Below are 12,562 nucleotides of genomic sequence, written 5' to 3'. Positions count from 1 at the left end.
GCCACACAAAATCTGTGCAAATATTTTTATTTGAGCACCGTGATGTTAAATTCTAATTGCATATGAAGAATTTATTCAATTATTATATAATATCTAGCCAGCCATCTTGTTCCATGATCAATTATAATCAGATTATATACGTAGATTGTCTGATATTCATACGCAACATGAAACAAAACAAAAATGTTAAGGACAATTTCTAAAATGACAAGTGCCTTATCTACTCTGTTTCACTTTTTTCTCTATAACAGTGTCCACCTTGTGTCGTTTGTACAGTTCTTTTATGGATTGCATGACTTCCTTTGTCTTCAGAGTGTATATGATGGGATTCAGCATAGGTGGTATTGCCTGAGTCAGGGAAGTGCTAATTATCCGTGAGTTTGGATCAATAGATGTTGAGATGGATTTAACATTTACACCTAAAATTGGGAGATAGAAAATTGCCACTAACGCAAGATGTGAGGTGCAGGTTTTCATGGCTTTGATGCGATCAGCGCCATGAGCAATCTTAAGCAATGCTGCAGCAATGCAACAATATGAGAGGGTTATCACTATCACCGGCAGGCAAATCAGGAGACCAAATAAAATATATGCCATGAGGTAATTTAAGGAATTGCTATTACAAGAAAGGCTGATGATTGGGCCATGATCGCAGAAATAACTCTGGACCACAGTGGATCTACAAAAAGACAGTCTGTTGACTAATCCCACAAGCACAGCAAATAAAGCCATGGAAAAAATCCACATACTGCCTATAAGGTGTGACATGGATGTTTTGGTAATAATTGCATGATACCGTAAAGGAAAACAAATAGCAACTAGTCTGTCATAAGCCAGGACAAGTAGTGTCAAAGACTGTATGTTCATGAAATGAAACACAAAAAACATATTTGCCAAACATGCTTCATATGAAATGAGCTGGTGTCCAAATAAAAACATATCTATGAGTTTCGGAATCAAAGCTGAGCTTCCACACAGATCACAAAAGGCCAGATTAAAGACCGCAATGTGTTTGGCTGTGTGAAGTCTGCGGGACAAATAAATGGTACACATGATAAATGAATTCCCCAAGACGGTCACAGCATATACAAAGCACAAAAACACATAGTAGTATTTTGCATGTGGGAAATTAGAAAAGCCATTGATGAAGAATGTTGCAGGACGAACAAAGGTCTTATTTTCAGAGGAGTTTGAATGCATTGAAGTCAAGCTGTCCGTTGTCTGGATTGTTGCGTTACCTGTGATAAAGAACTGATTTGTCAGTATTTCTTGGCACTATGATTCACTGCATAACTCTCAGCCTTCCTATTATTCTGAATAAATACAGTACAGTATGTCTAAACATTACAATACAAAGGAATATGGTAAGGATTTTACGTTTACTTCACATAAGACTGGCACAAGATTAAAGATGCTGCACTTACAATTTATACTTCAAGTATAAAAGAATTCCATACAAAAATCATATTCTAGATGAAAACATAATTCGTCCTTTTCACAGGAGCCATAAACTCCTTTGTCATGAAAGTGTAGATTATAGGGTTAAGCATCGAAGGAAGCACACATGTCAGAGTAAGAATAATTATTATAGTGTTGGTGCTTAAAAGGACCTGAAAGGCACATGTTAGGCAGATGGGCACATAAAATACGGCCACTAATATTAAATGAGCAGAACATGTCTTTGTGGCTCTTTGACGGTCCTGTGGGGTTGTGATTCTGAACAATGCCACAGCTATGCATGTATATGAAAAGATAATACAAAAAACCGAAAACATGATCCCCTGAAACAGAACACTCATGCTGACACAGCTTGGGAAATTTGACCCCCGATCACAGACATGAATGATTATGACACTAGTTCTACAAAAAGAAAGTCTGCTGATGATTGTTTGCATCAGTGCTAGCATCCATGAAGCACCGATTATAACAAACATTGATCTGTGAGTCACAATCATATGATACCTCAGTGGTAAACAAATGGCTACTAATCTGTCAAAAGACAGAAGAGTGAGAGTTAGTGAATGCACTGAAACAAATAACACACTGGAAGGCATATTGAACAAGCACAATCCATACGGGATCAGCTGATTCCCAAACAAAAATGCATCCAGTTGCTGAGGGATCACAGTGATACTCTGACAAAAGTCTGTCAGTGATAAATTAAAGACAGCGATAGATTTAGGAGTGTGAAGATTTCGGTCCGTAACGATAACAAACATGAAGCAGGAGTTTCCTATGAAAGAAATCAAGTAGGCAGTAAACAAGAATATATAATAGTATCTCATGTGAGGTATACCAGAGAATCCAGCGGACAGGAAGGAAATATTCCTGCTTCCAATAACCTCTTGAATCATCTTTTTTTCATCCTGTCTGGGTAGAAAAGCAGAATGCAGTAAGGTCGAAATTTGATATTATAATAATGTTAATGAAAAATTATTGTGATATACTCACAGTAAGGTCTTAAGGAGGTTTAACCAGCCTGCGGGCTTCCCCTAATGCATTATATACTGAATGAAGAGATGTCAATCCCTTCAGCCAATCACTGAATGAGAGTCCCCACCAATGGCACACCACTATAGAGCTGACATCTAGCCAATCAAATCACGGCGCTGACAATAACGTCAAAGATAGTTAGTGTATCTGTATTTGTCCTGGTTGTACTGCCATTAATTCTTGGTCCACATCTCGGGCTAAATTTAAACATCTCCGGTAATTAGATTAAATAATGTAACTAATACATAGAACTAGCATCATCATATTTCACCAGTTGATTGATTACATTAAGAATCGCAAACATCATTTGTAAGTTTTCTGGAACGTTATTTTTATTATGGAAGTGAGTGACTGTTTTGTTAAATGTGCATTCATTTGAATTTCCAGTTAAAGATTTCCAATTTCCAATTAAAGATTTTTACAGTTTTTACAATTTTACTGTAAAAAAAAGAATTTTCATTATTATTTTCATTAATAAAATCTAGTGTAAAATTAGACAAATTATACACTACCAGTCTAGTTTTTGAACAGTAAGATTTGTAGTGTTTTTTAAAGAAGTCACCAAGCCTGCATTTATTTGATCCAAAGTACAGTAAAATTTTGAAATATTTTTACTATTTAAAATAACTCTTTTCTATTTGAACATATTTAAAAATGTAATTTATTCCTGTGATCAAAGCTAAGTTTTCAGCAACATTACTCCAGTTCCAGTGTCACATGATCCTTCAGAAATGGGAAAAAAAATTATAGAAAATAATACTATTATTTAGCAAAGATGCTTTAAATTGATCAAAAGTCATGATAAAGACATTTATAATTTCTATTTTTAGATAAATGCTGTTCTTCTGAACTTTCTATTCATCAAAGAAACCTGAAAAAATTCTACACAGCTGTTTTCAACATTATAATTATAAATGCTTTTTGAGCAGCAAATCAAAATATTTCTGTATGATTTCTGAAGGATCATGTGACTGGAGGAATGATGGAGTAACTGAATTAAAAATTCAGCTTTGAAATCACAGGAATAAATTAAGTAAAATATACTCAAATATAAAACAGTTATTTAAATAGTAAAAATATTTCAAAATTGTACTGTTTTTATTGTACTTTAGATCAAATAAATGCAGGCTTGGTGAGCAGAAAAGACTTCTTTAAAAAACAAAAGATCTGTTCAAAAGCTTCTAACTGGTAATGTTTATGAAACTATCATTTAGATATGAATTAAACTGTAAAGTTTGGAGGATGTAAGATTTCACTCAGTACATGAGGTAAAATAGAACTCATTTTGAGAAAAGGTTTATAAAAATGTGTATTTTAACTGAAATCTATAGACAGAAATATTCAAAGTGTAATAAAATAAACATCTAGTTGTGCATTTTGGATGTTTCTGTTTTCCAGTCTAAAACAATATGTTATGAAAAGCCAAACAGCCCAGATTCTAATGGTTTTCTATTCTTTTTAGATCTTGACAGGCATAGTTACAGTGCTTTTGATGTTTCTATGGGTTTGAAATGTCAAGTTTATGAGTAAATGATGACTTAACTGATGACTGTAACTACACCATTCAGTGTCTTTCTACCTGTACAGCCATTGAGAATACATATTCAAAAATATGTATTGCCTAAAATGGTTGCCACATTAGCCAATTGGCAAAACATAAAATAGTCCACAGTAAATCAAAGCAAACTCAATCCATAATCCAGAACAACACTTCACTTGGTCTTCCCACTAGAGGGCACACTACAATCACAGAATGGTTTTCATTCTCAGTGTTCTTTTTCTATTTCATATTTTCTGCAAAAGTGATTAGTGAGTGTATTTCATTGTAGGCTTACATGAAAAAGGTTTTCTCTTTACTTTAGTCTATCTTTTAACTTTTATCTACATTAGTAATATGCATATTTACCTTTTTTTAATATACACAGTTTATAATGTTTATATCATAAACATTGTATGAATACACTGTACGAATGCCCTTTTTCCCATTGAACACCGTTCACGTTTATTAATTTTCATTTATTAAAAATTAATTGTGAGGCTGACGTTACAGCATGTGTGACTTTTTGTGTTTTATTTCACAGATAAAAAAAAGTAAGCCAAACGGCTTTGGCACAATATGAGGATATGAAGATAATTTTTATTTTTGTGTGATCTATCCTTATGCACTTATAATCACATCAGCTTTCACGTGGAAAGCTTTGTTGCACTACAAACTAACATTGCAATCATTTCCAACAAAAGAACATGAAGTCAATTTATTAGTTCAGTTTTGCTTATAAAACACATTCTAAATTCCGTGACCTAATAAATAGTCATTTATTTTTTCAAGATTATTTTCTGCAACACATAGGTCAGTCAATTCTGTTAAATTAAATATTTGTTGAATGCCCCCAACTGGCAATCTAACCAATCAGATATTCATAGACAATAAATAAGTACAGATAAGTAGAGCAACAAAATCAATCTTATTTTATTTAAATAACCCTTTGCATTTAACCATTACTTCTGTCTAGTCTAGTGTTTACCTTGTTGCGTTTGTACAGTTCTTTTATGGATTGCATGACCTCCTCTGTCTTTAGAGTGTATATTATGGGATTCAGCATAGGTGGTATTGTCTGTGTCAGAGAATTGTTTATTATCCGGGCGTTTGGATGAATAAATGTTGCTAAAGCTGCAATATTAATACCTAAAAGTGGCACATAAAACACTGCCACCAACATGAAATGTGAGGTGCAGGTTTTCATAGCTTTGATCCGGTCAGCACCATGAGCAATCTTAAGCAAAACTAAAGCAATACAGAAATATGAGATGATTATCAATATCAGTGGCATACATATGAGGAGACCAAAGCAAATATTTGCCATGATAAGATTTATGGTATTATCATTACATGCTAGCTTAAAAATAGGGCCGTGATCACAAAAATAACTATTGACTACGTTAGATCTACAAATAGAGAGTCTTGTGATCAAAATCACCATTGAAGCAATGAAAGTGGCTGAAAAAATCCACATCACACCGATGATCAGAAACATGGCTGGTTTGGTTACAATGACATGATAGCGTAGAGGAAAACAAATAGCAACCAGTCTGTCATAAGCCAAGACAAGCAGTGTCAAAGACTGCAGATTCATGAAGTGAAACACAAAAAACATATTTGCCAAACATGCTTCATATGAAATGTCTTGGTGCTCGAATAAAAATATGTCTATGAGTTTTGGAATCAAAGATGTGCTTCCACACAGATCAGAAAGTGCCAGATGAAAAACAGCAATGTATTTGGCTGTGTGAAGCTTGCGGGCCAAGTAAATGACACACATGATAAATGAATTCCCTAAAACAGTTACAACATAGACTAAAGACAAGAACACATAGTAGTATTTTGCATGTGGGATATTAAAAAAGCCATTGATGAAAAAAGTTGCAGGACGAACAAAGGTCACATTTGCAGAGGAGTTGGACTGCATGACACCTGTGATTTTAGAAATACACTTAATAACAGAGAATATTCCTATTAAATTAATTATTCATTTCCAGTCACAGCGCATTAATTAACAAAAATGATTGGATGTTCGTTAATATAGTCATATTGCACTAATCATAACAGTAATTTGCAGTAAAAATCAGCATCAAGAAACAGAGGAAGCACATGGTTTATACTCTACCTTCTCCAAAGCTGCCACCATCTCAATAATTTACCAGCCATCAGACATATTTATAGTAGATCGTTCTCTTGTGCTTTAGACTTTAGTCCACAGATCATCCCTTCTCCCTACAGACTTGAGGAAAAATGGACATGTGACATACATTTACTGCTAAACAAGAATACTATACAAACTTATGATAGACTAGACTAATGATAATGATTAAATTAAAGTATGAAGAGAGATGACTTTTGAAATCACTATACCCTAAAATTATAGGCCTATGAAGTTGACCTATGAGTATTCTTCCATTTAATATAATTAAATATAACGCTGTCCACAAAGCATTGCATTTTCAAAGTTTAGATAGTGTGACAATACTACACTAACATAACACTGAAGTCTTCTGTGGTCATTTTCACTACAAAGGAAAAACTGAAACACAAGATGGCACCAGTTACGTTTACACTTATATGCATTTACTAGGCTGGGCACAAACTTGTAGATTTTGGGCCCGACAATCATAGAGCATGGACTGGTTTTAGGCTTGTCACAACCATAGACTGTAAAAAAGATGGACAACGCGTTTCCGCTTCTTTCCACTATAGAAAAGTGAAGCCAAAACAGCTCAATATGGCCGCTACCATCTTGGGGGAAGTTACGTCATTTGGAGCCAGAGCATGCGCAGTAGAGGTTCGTTTGGAGCCAGAGCATGCGCAGTAGAGTCGTGAGGCGGAGCCGCGGTGTCAAAGTCCCGCCCAAACTCCCGCAGACCCAATCGCACGATCACAATCATGACACCACACCCCGTTTTTATAGCATCAAATAACTACTTAAAAGCAAACTTATTAGAAAAACGAACACCTGAGCATGAATCAGCATTATAAAAACTACCTCACACGATGGAAATCACCTTTGGAAAAAAATTATTTGCCGTGTAATTCGATTATTTAGTTTGGCTCACGTCCCATTAGATTACATGGAGAGGGCGGGGTTTATGACCTATACTGCAGCCAGCCACCGGGGGGCGAACGAAAACTTTTGGCTTCACTTTTCAGGACACCTACGGCACGCTTGGTCACAACTGATTTTTTGTCCAAAAAAAAAATTTCATTACGATTATTTTACTGCCCGCCGATCCCAAATGCTAAATATTAAACACGTTTGACGACAACCAATGAGAGCAAGCAAACCTCAAACTACGTTGCATAACTATTTAGCTGAAACATGGCAGCCAGAAATGTGTCATAGAAATGGAGTATTGACAAAATCTTGTACAACATTAGCAACAGTATGAGCACCTTTATAATGTTGTGCATGCCAGAAGAGCTAGTTGACAACATTGATCGTCCTCCATATGTCCATTTTTTTTTTATTGAGATTTATACATCACAGATACATCACTATACATCAAAGCTGAATCAATAAGCTTTCCATTGATGTGTGGTTTGTTAGGATAGGACAATATTTGAGAATCTGGAATTTGTGGGTGCAAAAAAAATCAAATATTGAGAAAATCGCCTTTAAAGTTGTCCAAATGAAGTTCTTAGCAATGCATATTACTAGTTTTGATATATTTACGGTAGGAAATTTACAAAATATATTCATCTTTACTTAATATCCTAATGATTTTTGGCAATAAAGAAAAATCAATAATTTTGACTCATACAATGTATTGTTGGCTATTGCTACAAATATACCCATGCTACTTATGATTGGTTTTGTGGTCCATGGTCACTTTTTTTGTTATTCTGAAGTCACGTTTGATCGTTGCTTTGAATCTTGTGTCTGTGGAATTGCCTCAGTGAAATCGTCAGGTGTGTGGTCTCATGGTCTGGCTGAATCATCTAGTGTGTGCATTTGGAGGACTATAATGTTAAAAATCGGTTGAAACTCTCCTTAAGTCTGTCATTTATGGTTTTAAAATCAGTTAGGTTTGAAAATAGTCTAGTGTGACCCAGGCATTAGCAGTGCTTTTATCCAAAGCGACTTACAATCTTAAGCTTTTCATCACAGCACACAGTAGCCCTATTTGCAGTATACAAAGTCAAGTTTATTAGAAAGCTAGATTAGGAGACATACTACAGAGAAGAGAATGAATGGGGAGTTTTTTTTTTCATATGAAACAAGAGAGAGCAGTGTTATACAACAGACATTAAAATAGTACCGTTTTATTCATGTTGATAGATGAATTTGGTTTCTTTACACATGCATTTTTTATGTAAAATATACCATTGTTTATTGTGTGGATTAAACTTTTTTTTTTTTGTATAGCATATTGAGCACTTGTGTACTAGGGTTGTTCAATTTGTTGTCATTTTGACTGCATTATTATTATTTTTTTTACATAAACAAAAGTTTAATGTTTAATAAATTTTGATCAACACTCAACACATCAGTATTTCAAATAGCACATAATAGTGGGAATCAGCGTCACTGCATAGTCATAAATAAACAGTAAACATTAGAACAACAGAAACTGTTCAATTTTAATCGTGACAAGTCAGAGTTTCTTTTATAAGACAGCGAAATATCTTTTAAATATCTGTTAAATGTTCTAAAGAGACAATATAACAGAAACAGTTTCATTCAAGCAAATAATGAAAGTTAACAAACAGCAATATTGATAAGAACTAAATACTTTTAAATCATTTTAAATTCTCCCACTGCATTTTCTATTTAATTCTATAGTAGCACACACCCTACTGCGTTTGTACAGTTCTTTTATGGATTGCATGACCTCCTCTGTCTTTAGAGTGTATATGATGGGATTCAGCATAGGTGGTATTGTCTGTGTTAAAGAATTGTTAATTAACCGGGTGTTTGGATGGATAAGTGTTGTGGCGGCGGCAATATTATTACTTAAAACTGGGAGATACAAAATTGCCACTAACATGAGATGTGAGGTGCAAGTTTTTATAGCTTTGATCCGGTCACCACCATGAGCAATCTTAAGCAGAGCCAGAGCAATACAGAAATACGAGATGATGATCAGTATGAGTGGTGTGCACATGAGGAGACCAAAGCTAATTTTTCCCATCAGTACATTTAAAGAATTTTCATTACAAGCCAGTCTATAGATAAGTCCTTGATCACAAAAGTAACTATTAATCACAACAGATCTACAAAAAGAGAGTGTATTCACAAAACCTACAAGTACAGATAAATAAGTTACAGAAAAAATCCACATCACCCCAATGATCAGAAACATGGCCAGTTTGGTTACGAAGGCATGATACTGTAGAGGAAAACAAATAGCGACCAGTCTGTCATAAGCCAAGACAACTAATGTCAAAGACTGCAGATTCATAAAATGATATACAAAAAACATATTTGCCAAACAAGCTTCATATGAAACAACCTGGTGGTCAAATAAAAATGTGTCCATGGTTTTTGGTATCAAAGCTGAGCTTCCACACAGATCGGAAAGTGCCAGATGGAAAACAGCAATGTATTTGGCTGTGTGAAGTCTGCGGGCCAAATAAATGACACACATGATAAATGAATTCCCTAAAACAGTCACAACATACACCAAAGACAAGAAAACATAGTAGTATTTTGCAAGTGGAATATTATAAAAGCCATTAATGAAAAATGTAGCAGGACGAACAAAGGTTACATTTGCAGAGGAGTTTGACTGCATGGAGCTCATGATGCCTGTCCTGTTGTCTGGCGTTTTGTGCCACCTGTGGTGAAGAACTATTATAGAAACACACTCAATAACAAAGAATATTCAAATAATGATTTCATTTCTAGTGACAGCAAATTCATGAGTACAAATTCTCAGATGCTCTTTGACATATTCTAATTAAAATAATACAAGCATTGAGTCACTACATTAAAATCATTAGATAGAAAACAGAGGAAACACGTGGTTCGTACTCTACCTTCTACAATACTGCAACACAATAATTTTCAGATATATCAGATATCAGATATATTTATACTAGATCTTTCTCTTCATCTTGGGACTTTAGTTTGTGGATCAACCCTTCTCCCTACAGACTTCAGGAAAAAAGGGCAGGAAAAGTCTTTACAACCTAACTGAAAAAAAAAAGCTTAAAGCTTAAGTTGATGTAATGTTTTGACCCATGATATTAGAGACGAATAATGATTACAGAACAACTAAAATGTTATTGTCAGATATACAGTCATGTAAAAATTAGGAAAATCTGAGGATTTATTTTGCAAATTTTAAGACCTGCCCCAAAACAGAAAACTATGAAATTCCACCCTATTAAATTTCATGGTTTTCTGTTTTGGGACATAATTAAAAAATATCTGGTCCTGGCAAGTCTTAAAATTTGCAAAATAAATCCTCAGATAAACATCATTACAGTGTCATTATTTACAGTATTTAAGAAAAATACAGCCAAGAGGGAAAGGCGATGTGTGACAAAGTAAATTTTCTGGGACGTCCACTCCTGGAAAGAGATGTGTCTGTTTTTAATGTCTTGCACTTGTAAATAAATTTTTAATTGTTTGGAAATGGCTGTATTACTCTTCTCAGATTGATGCCAGCAACAAATGCTTCTCTAAGATGATTGCTGATGTCTTACCTCCTTGGCATTGGGTTAACACACACCTGAAGGCTCCAGACCAGCAAACTGCCAAAGCTTATGCTTTTATAGAGGCGCTCAAACTTGCTGAAGATCAGTTAATCAAAGGTATTTGATTAGCAGTGCTTGACTGTTATTTACCCTCTTAATTCGAATGTTAACAGTAAGGGGGTAACTTTGTCACATATGGCGTTTCCATTTTGCCTTTATTTTTGTTGAATAAATAATGACACAGTGCATTTTGTTATGTGTTGTTGTTCAGCTGAGGTTTTATTTTCCTAATTTTAAGACCAGCCAAGGACCAGGGGATTATATAGGGGATTTACAGTCAAACCAAAATTTATTCAGACACATTCAACATTTCTCACATTATCAAAGTTTATTTGCTACAGTTTAAAAAAATGGTAATAAAATGGCACCCTGGACCACAAAACCAGTCATAAGTGTCAATTTTGTCGAAAATGTTGAAATTGAGATTTATACATAATCTGAAATCTGAATAAATAAGCTTTCTGTTGATGTATGGTTTGTTAGGGCAATATTTGGCCGAGATACAACTATTTGAAAACCTGGAATCTGAGGGTGCAAAAAAAACTAAATATTAAGAAAATTGCCTTTAAAGTTGTCCAAATGAAGTTCTTAGCAATGCATATTTCCAATCAAAAATTAGGTTCCCTTCCGAAGGGAACTCTCACTGCGTCCTCTAGAGGGCGCTTTTGGGGAACGCTGCAGCGTGCCTCGAGTCTGAAGAATGCATAGAAAAACTACATGAAATGGCCGGCGCCAGCGTATGACGTCACCGCGGCGCGTCAGTCGCTGCCGTTGCGTCACTACCGGGCGACCATAACATAAAGAGGCGCCCGTGCAACACAATACATCTTCGCTGTCTTCAGCTTTCCCGGTTTGGATGTGCATGGGAAGAAACGGTAAGAATCCTTTCTTTGAACTACTATCATGGCAAGCACTAGCAAGTCGTTTAAACGGTGTGTTCATCCGTGTCCGCGTTATTTGACACCTGATGACACACATGATCTTTGCGATATTCTGTTTGGGCTAAGAGCACACACGCGATGTCCTTGAGGGGGCATTGTGTATACATTATGAGCGCTTCTCTATGAAGAAGCTCCGGTCTCGTCTGTCTCTCTTTCTGAGGAAAGATGAGCGTCCACTTGCCCCTCGCGGTTCGGGTCCTGCCGTTGCCGAGGCACGGAGGAAACTGAGCTCGTGGGGCTCGCAAGTGGAACTGGCTGACGATTTTGAGAGGGGTCTCTCTCTCTCGCCAGCCGGAGACGACGACAGGCTCCTAGCTGATGATGGTGCGTTATCGCTGACGTCATCAGATCCAGGAGCAAGTGCTCTTTTGGGTTCCACCCAAGAAGAGCAGGAAATGCTAGAGATGGATGAAGACGCTGAGGCTGAATCCTCTCTACCTTCCTGCCCTGCATACGAAGAGCTGCCAGAGGTTATGGACCGCACCACGGCCAGGCTTGTCCTGCTGTGGAAGCGGGCTAGAAAGATAGCGCCGCGGGGTCGCCTTGACGAGCGATATCTTTTCAGGCCATAACCATCCAGCTCTGGTGAGTCTCCCATTCCTTCCCGATCTTCATACTGAAATCGAGAGGGTCTGGAAAAAGCCGTACGCGGCGCGCATTCATAGTTCGTCCATTGCGAACTATGCTAGTATCGAGGGTTTGCGCGACCACGGCTATGAGAGGACGCCCCTTGTGGAAGAGATGCTATCTCTCCACAGGGCGGGCTTTCTCTCTCAAGACTCCCTCTCTGCCTTCTCCGGCCCTGCTGAACGGCAGAGCGTATGCAGCAGCAGGTCAGGCGGTGGGTGCACTGCACACCATGGCAGTGCTCCAA

At 36.4% G+C, this 12,562-nt stretch overlaps 4 protein-coding genes across 4 annotated transcripts; all 4 read right to left on the bottom strand.

Annotated features, from left to right (window-relative positions):
• Nucleotides 1–216: 216 nt before the first annotated feature.
• Nucleotides 217–1,200, bottom strand: LOC141299397 (olfactory receptor 1C1-like). Its single transcript, XM_073829757.1, has one exon. It carries the CDS (start codon nucleotides 1,198–1,200, stop codon nucleotides 217–219), a length of 984 nt encoding a protein of 327 aa, XP_073685858.1.
• Nucleotides 1,201–1,469: 269 nt separating this feature from the next.
• Nucleotides 1,470–2,354, bottom strand: LOC141298935 (olfactory receptor 52E8-like). The gene has a single exon (XM_073829231.1). It carries the CDS (start codon nucleotides 2,352–2,354, stop codon nucleotides 1,470–1,472), a length of 885 nt encoding a protein of 294 aa, XP_073685332.1.
• Nucleotides 2,355–4,985: 2,631 nt separating this feature from the next.
• LOC141298933 (olfactory receptor 51E2-like) lies at nucleotides 4,986–5,960 on the bottom strand. Its single transcript, XM_073829230.1, has one exon. It carries the CDS (start codon nucleotides 5,958–5,960, stop codon nucleotides 4,986–4,988), a length of 975 nt encoding a protein of 324 aa, XP_073685331.1.
• A 2,830-nt stretch (nucleotides 5,961–8,790) lies between these two features.
• LOC141299499 (olfactory receptor 1073-like) lies at nucleotides 8,791–9,789 on the bottom strand. Its single transcript, XM_073829854.1, has one exon. The coding sequence runs from the start codon at nucleotides 9,787–9,789 to the stop codon at nucleotides 8,791–8,793; it is 999 nt and encodes a 332-aa protein (XP_073685955.1).
• Between the last annotated feature and the right edge of the window lie 2,773 nt (nucleotides 9,790–12,562).

Source organism: Garra rufa, chromosome 23 (genome assembly GCF_049309525.1).
Source record: "Garra rufa chromosome 23, GarRuf1.0, whole genome shotgun sequence".
Classification (NCBI taxonomy): Eukaryota; Metazoa; Chordata; class Actinopteri; order Cypriniformes; family Cyprinidae; genus Garra; species Garra rufa.
Note: the sequence above shows the minus strand (reverse complement) of the source record. Positions and strands in the feature narration are given on the sequence as shown.

Bases quoted from the DNA above. Each gene is read 5' to 3' on its own strand.
- LOC141299397 (XM_073829757.1), bottom strand. From the start codon at position 1,200: ATGCATTCAAACTCCTCTGAAAATAAGACCTTTGTTCGTCCTGCAACA.
- LOC141298935 (XM_073829231.1), bottom strand. From the start codon at position 2,354: ATGATTCAAGAGGTTATTGGAAGCAGGAATATTTCCTTCCTGTCCGCT.
- LOC141298933 (XM_073829230.1), bottom strand. From the start codon at position 5,960: ATGCAGTCCAACTCCTCTGCAAATGTGACCTTTGTTCGTCCTGCAACT.
- LOC141299499 (XM_073829854.1), bottom strand. From the start codon at position 9,789: ATGAGCTCCATGCAGTCAAACTCCTCTGCAAATGTAACCTTTGTTCGT.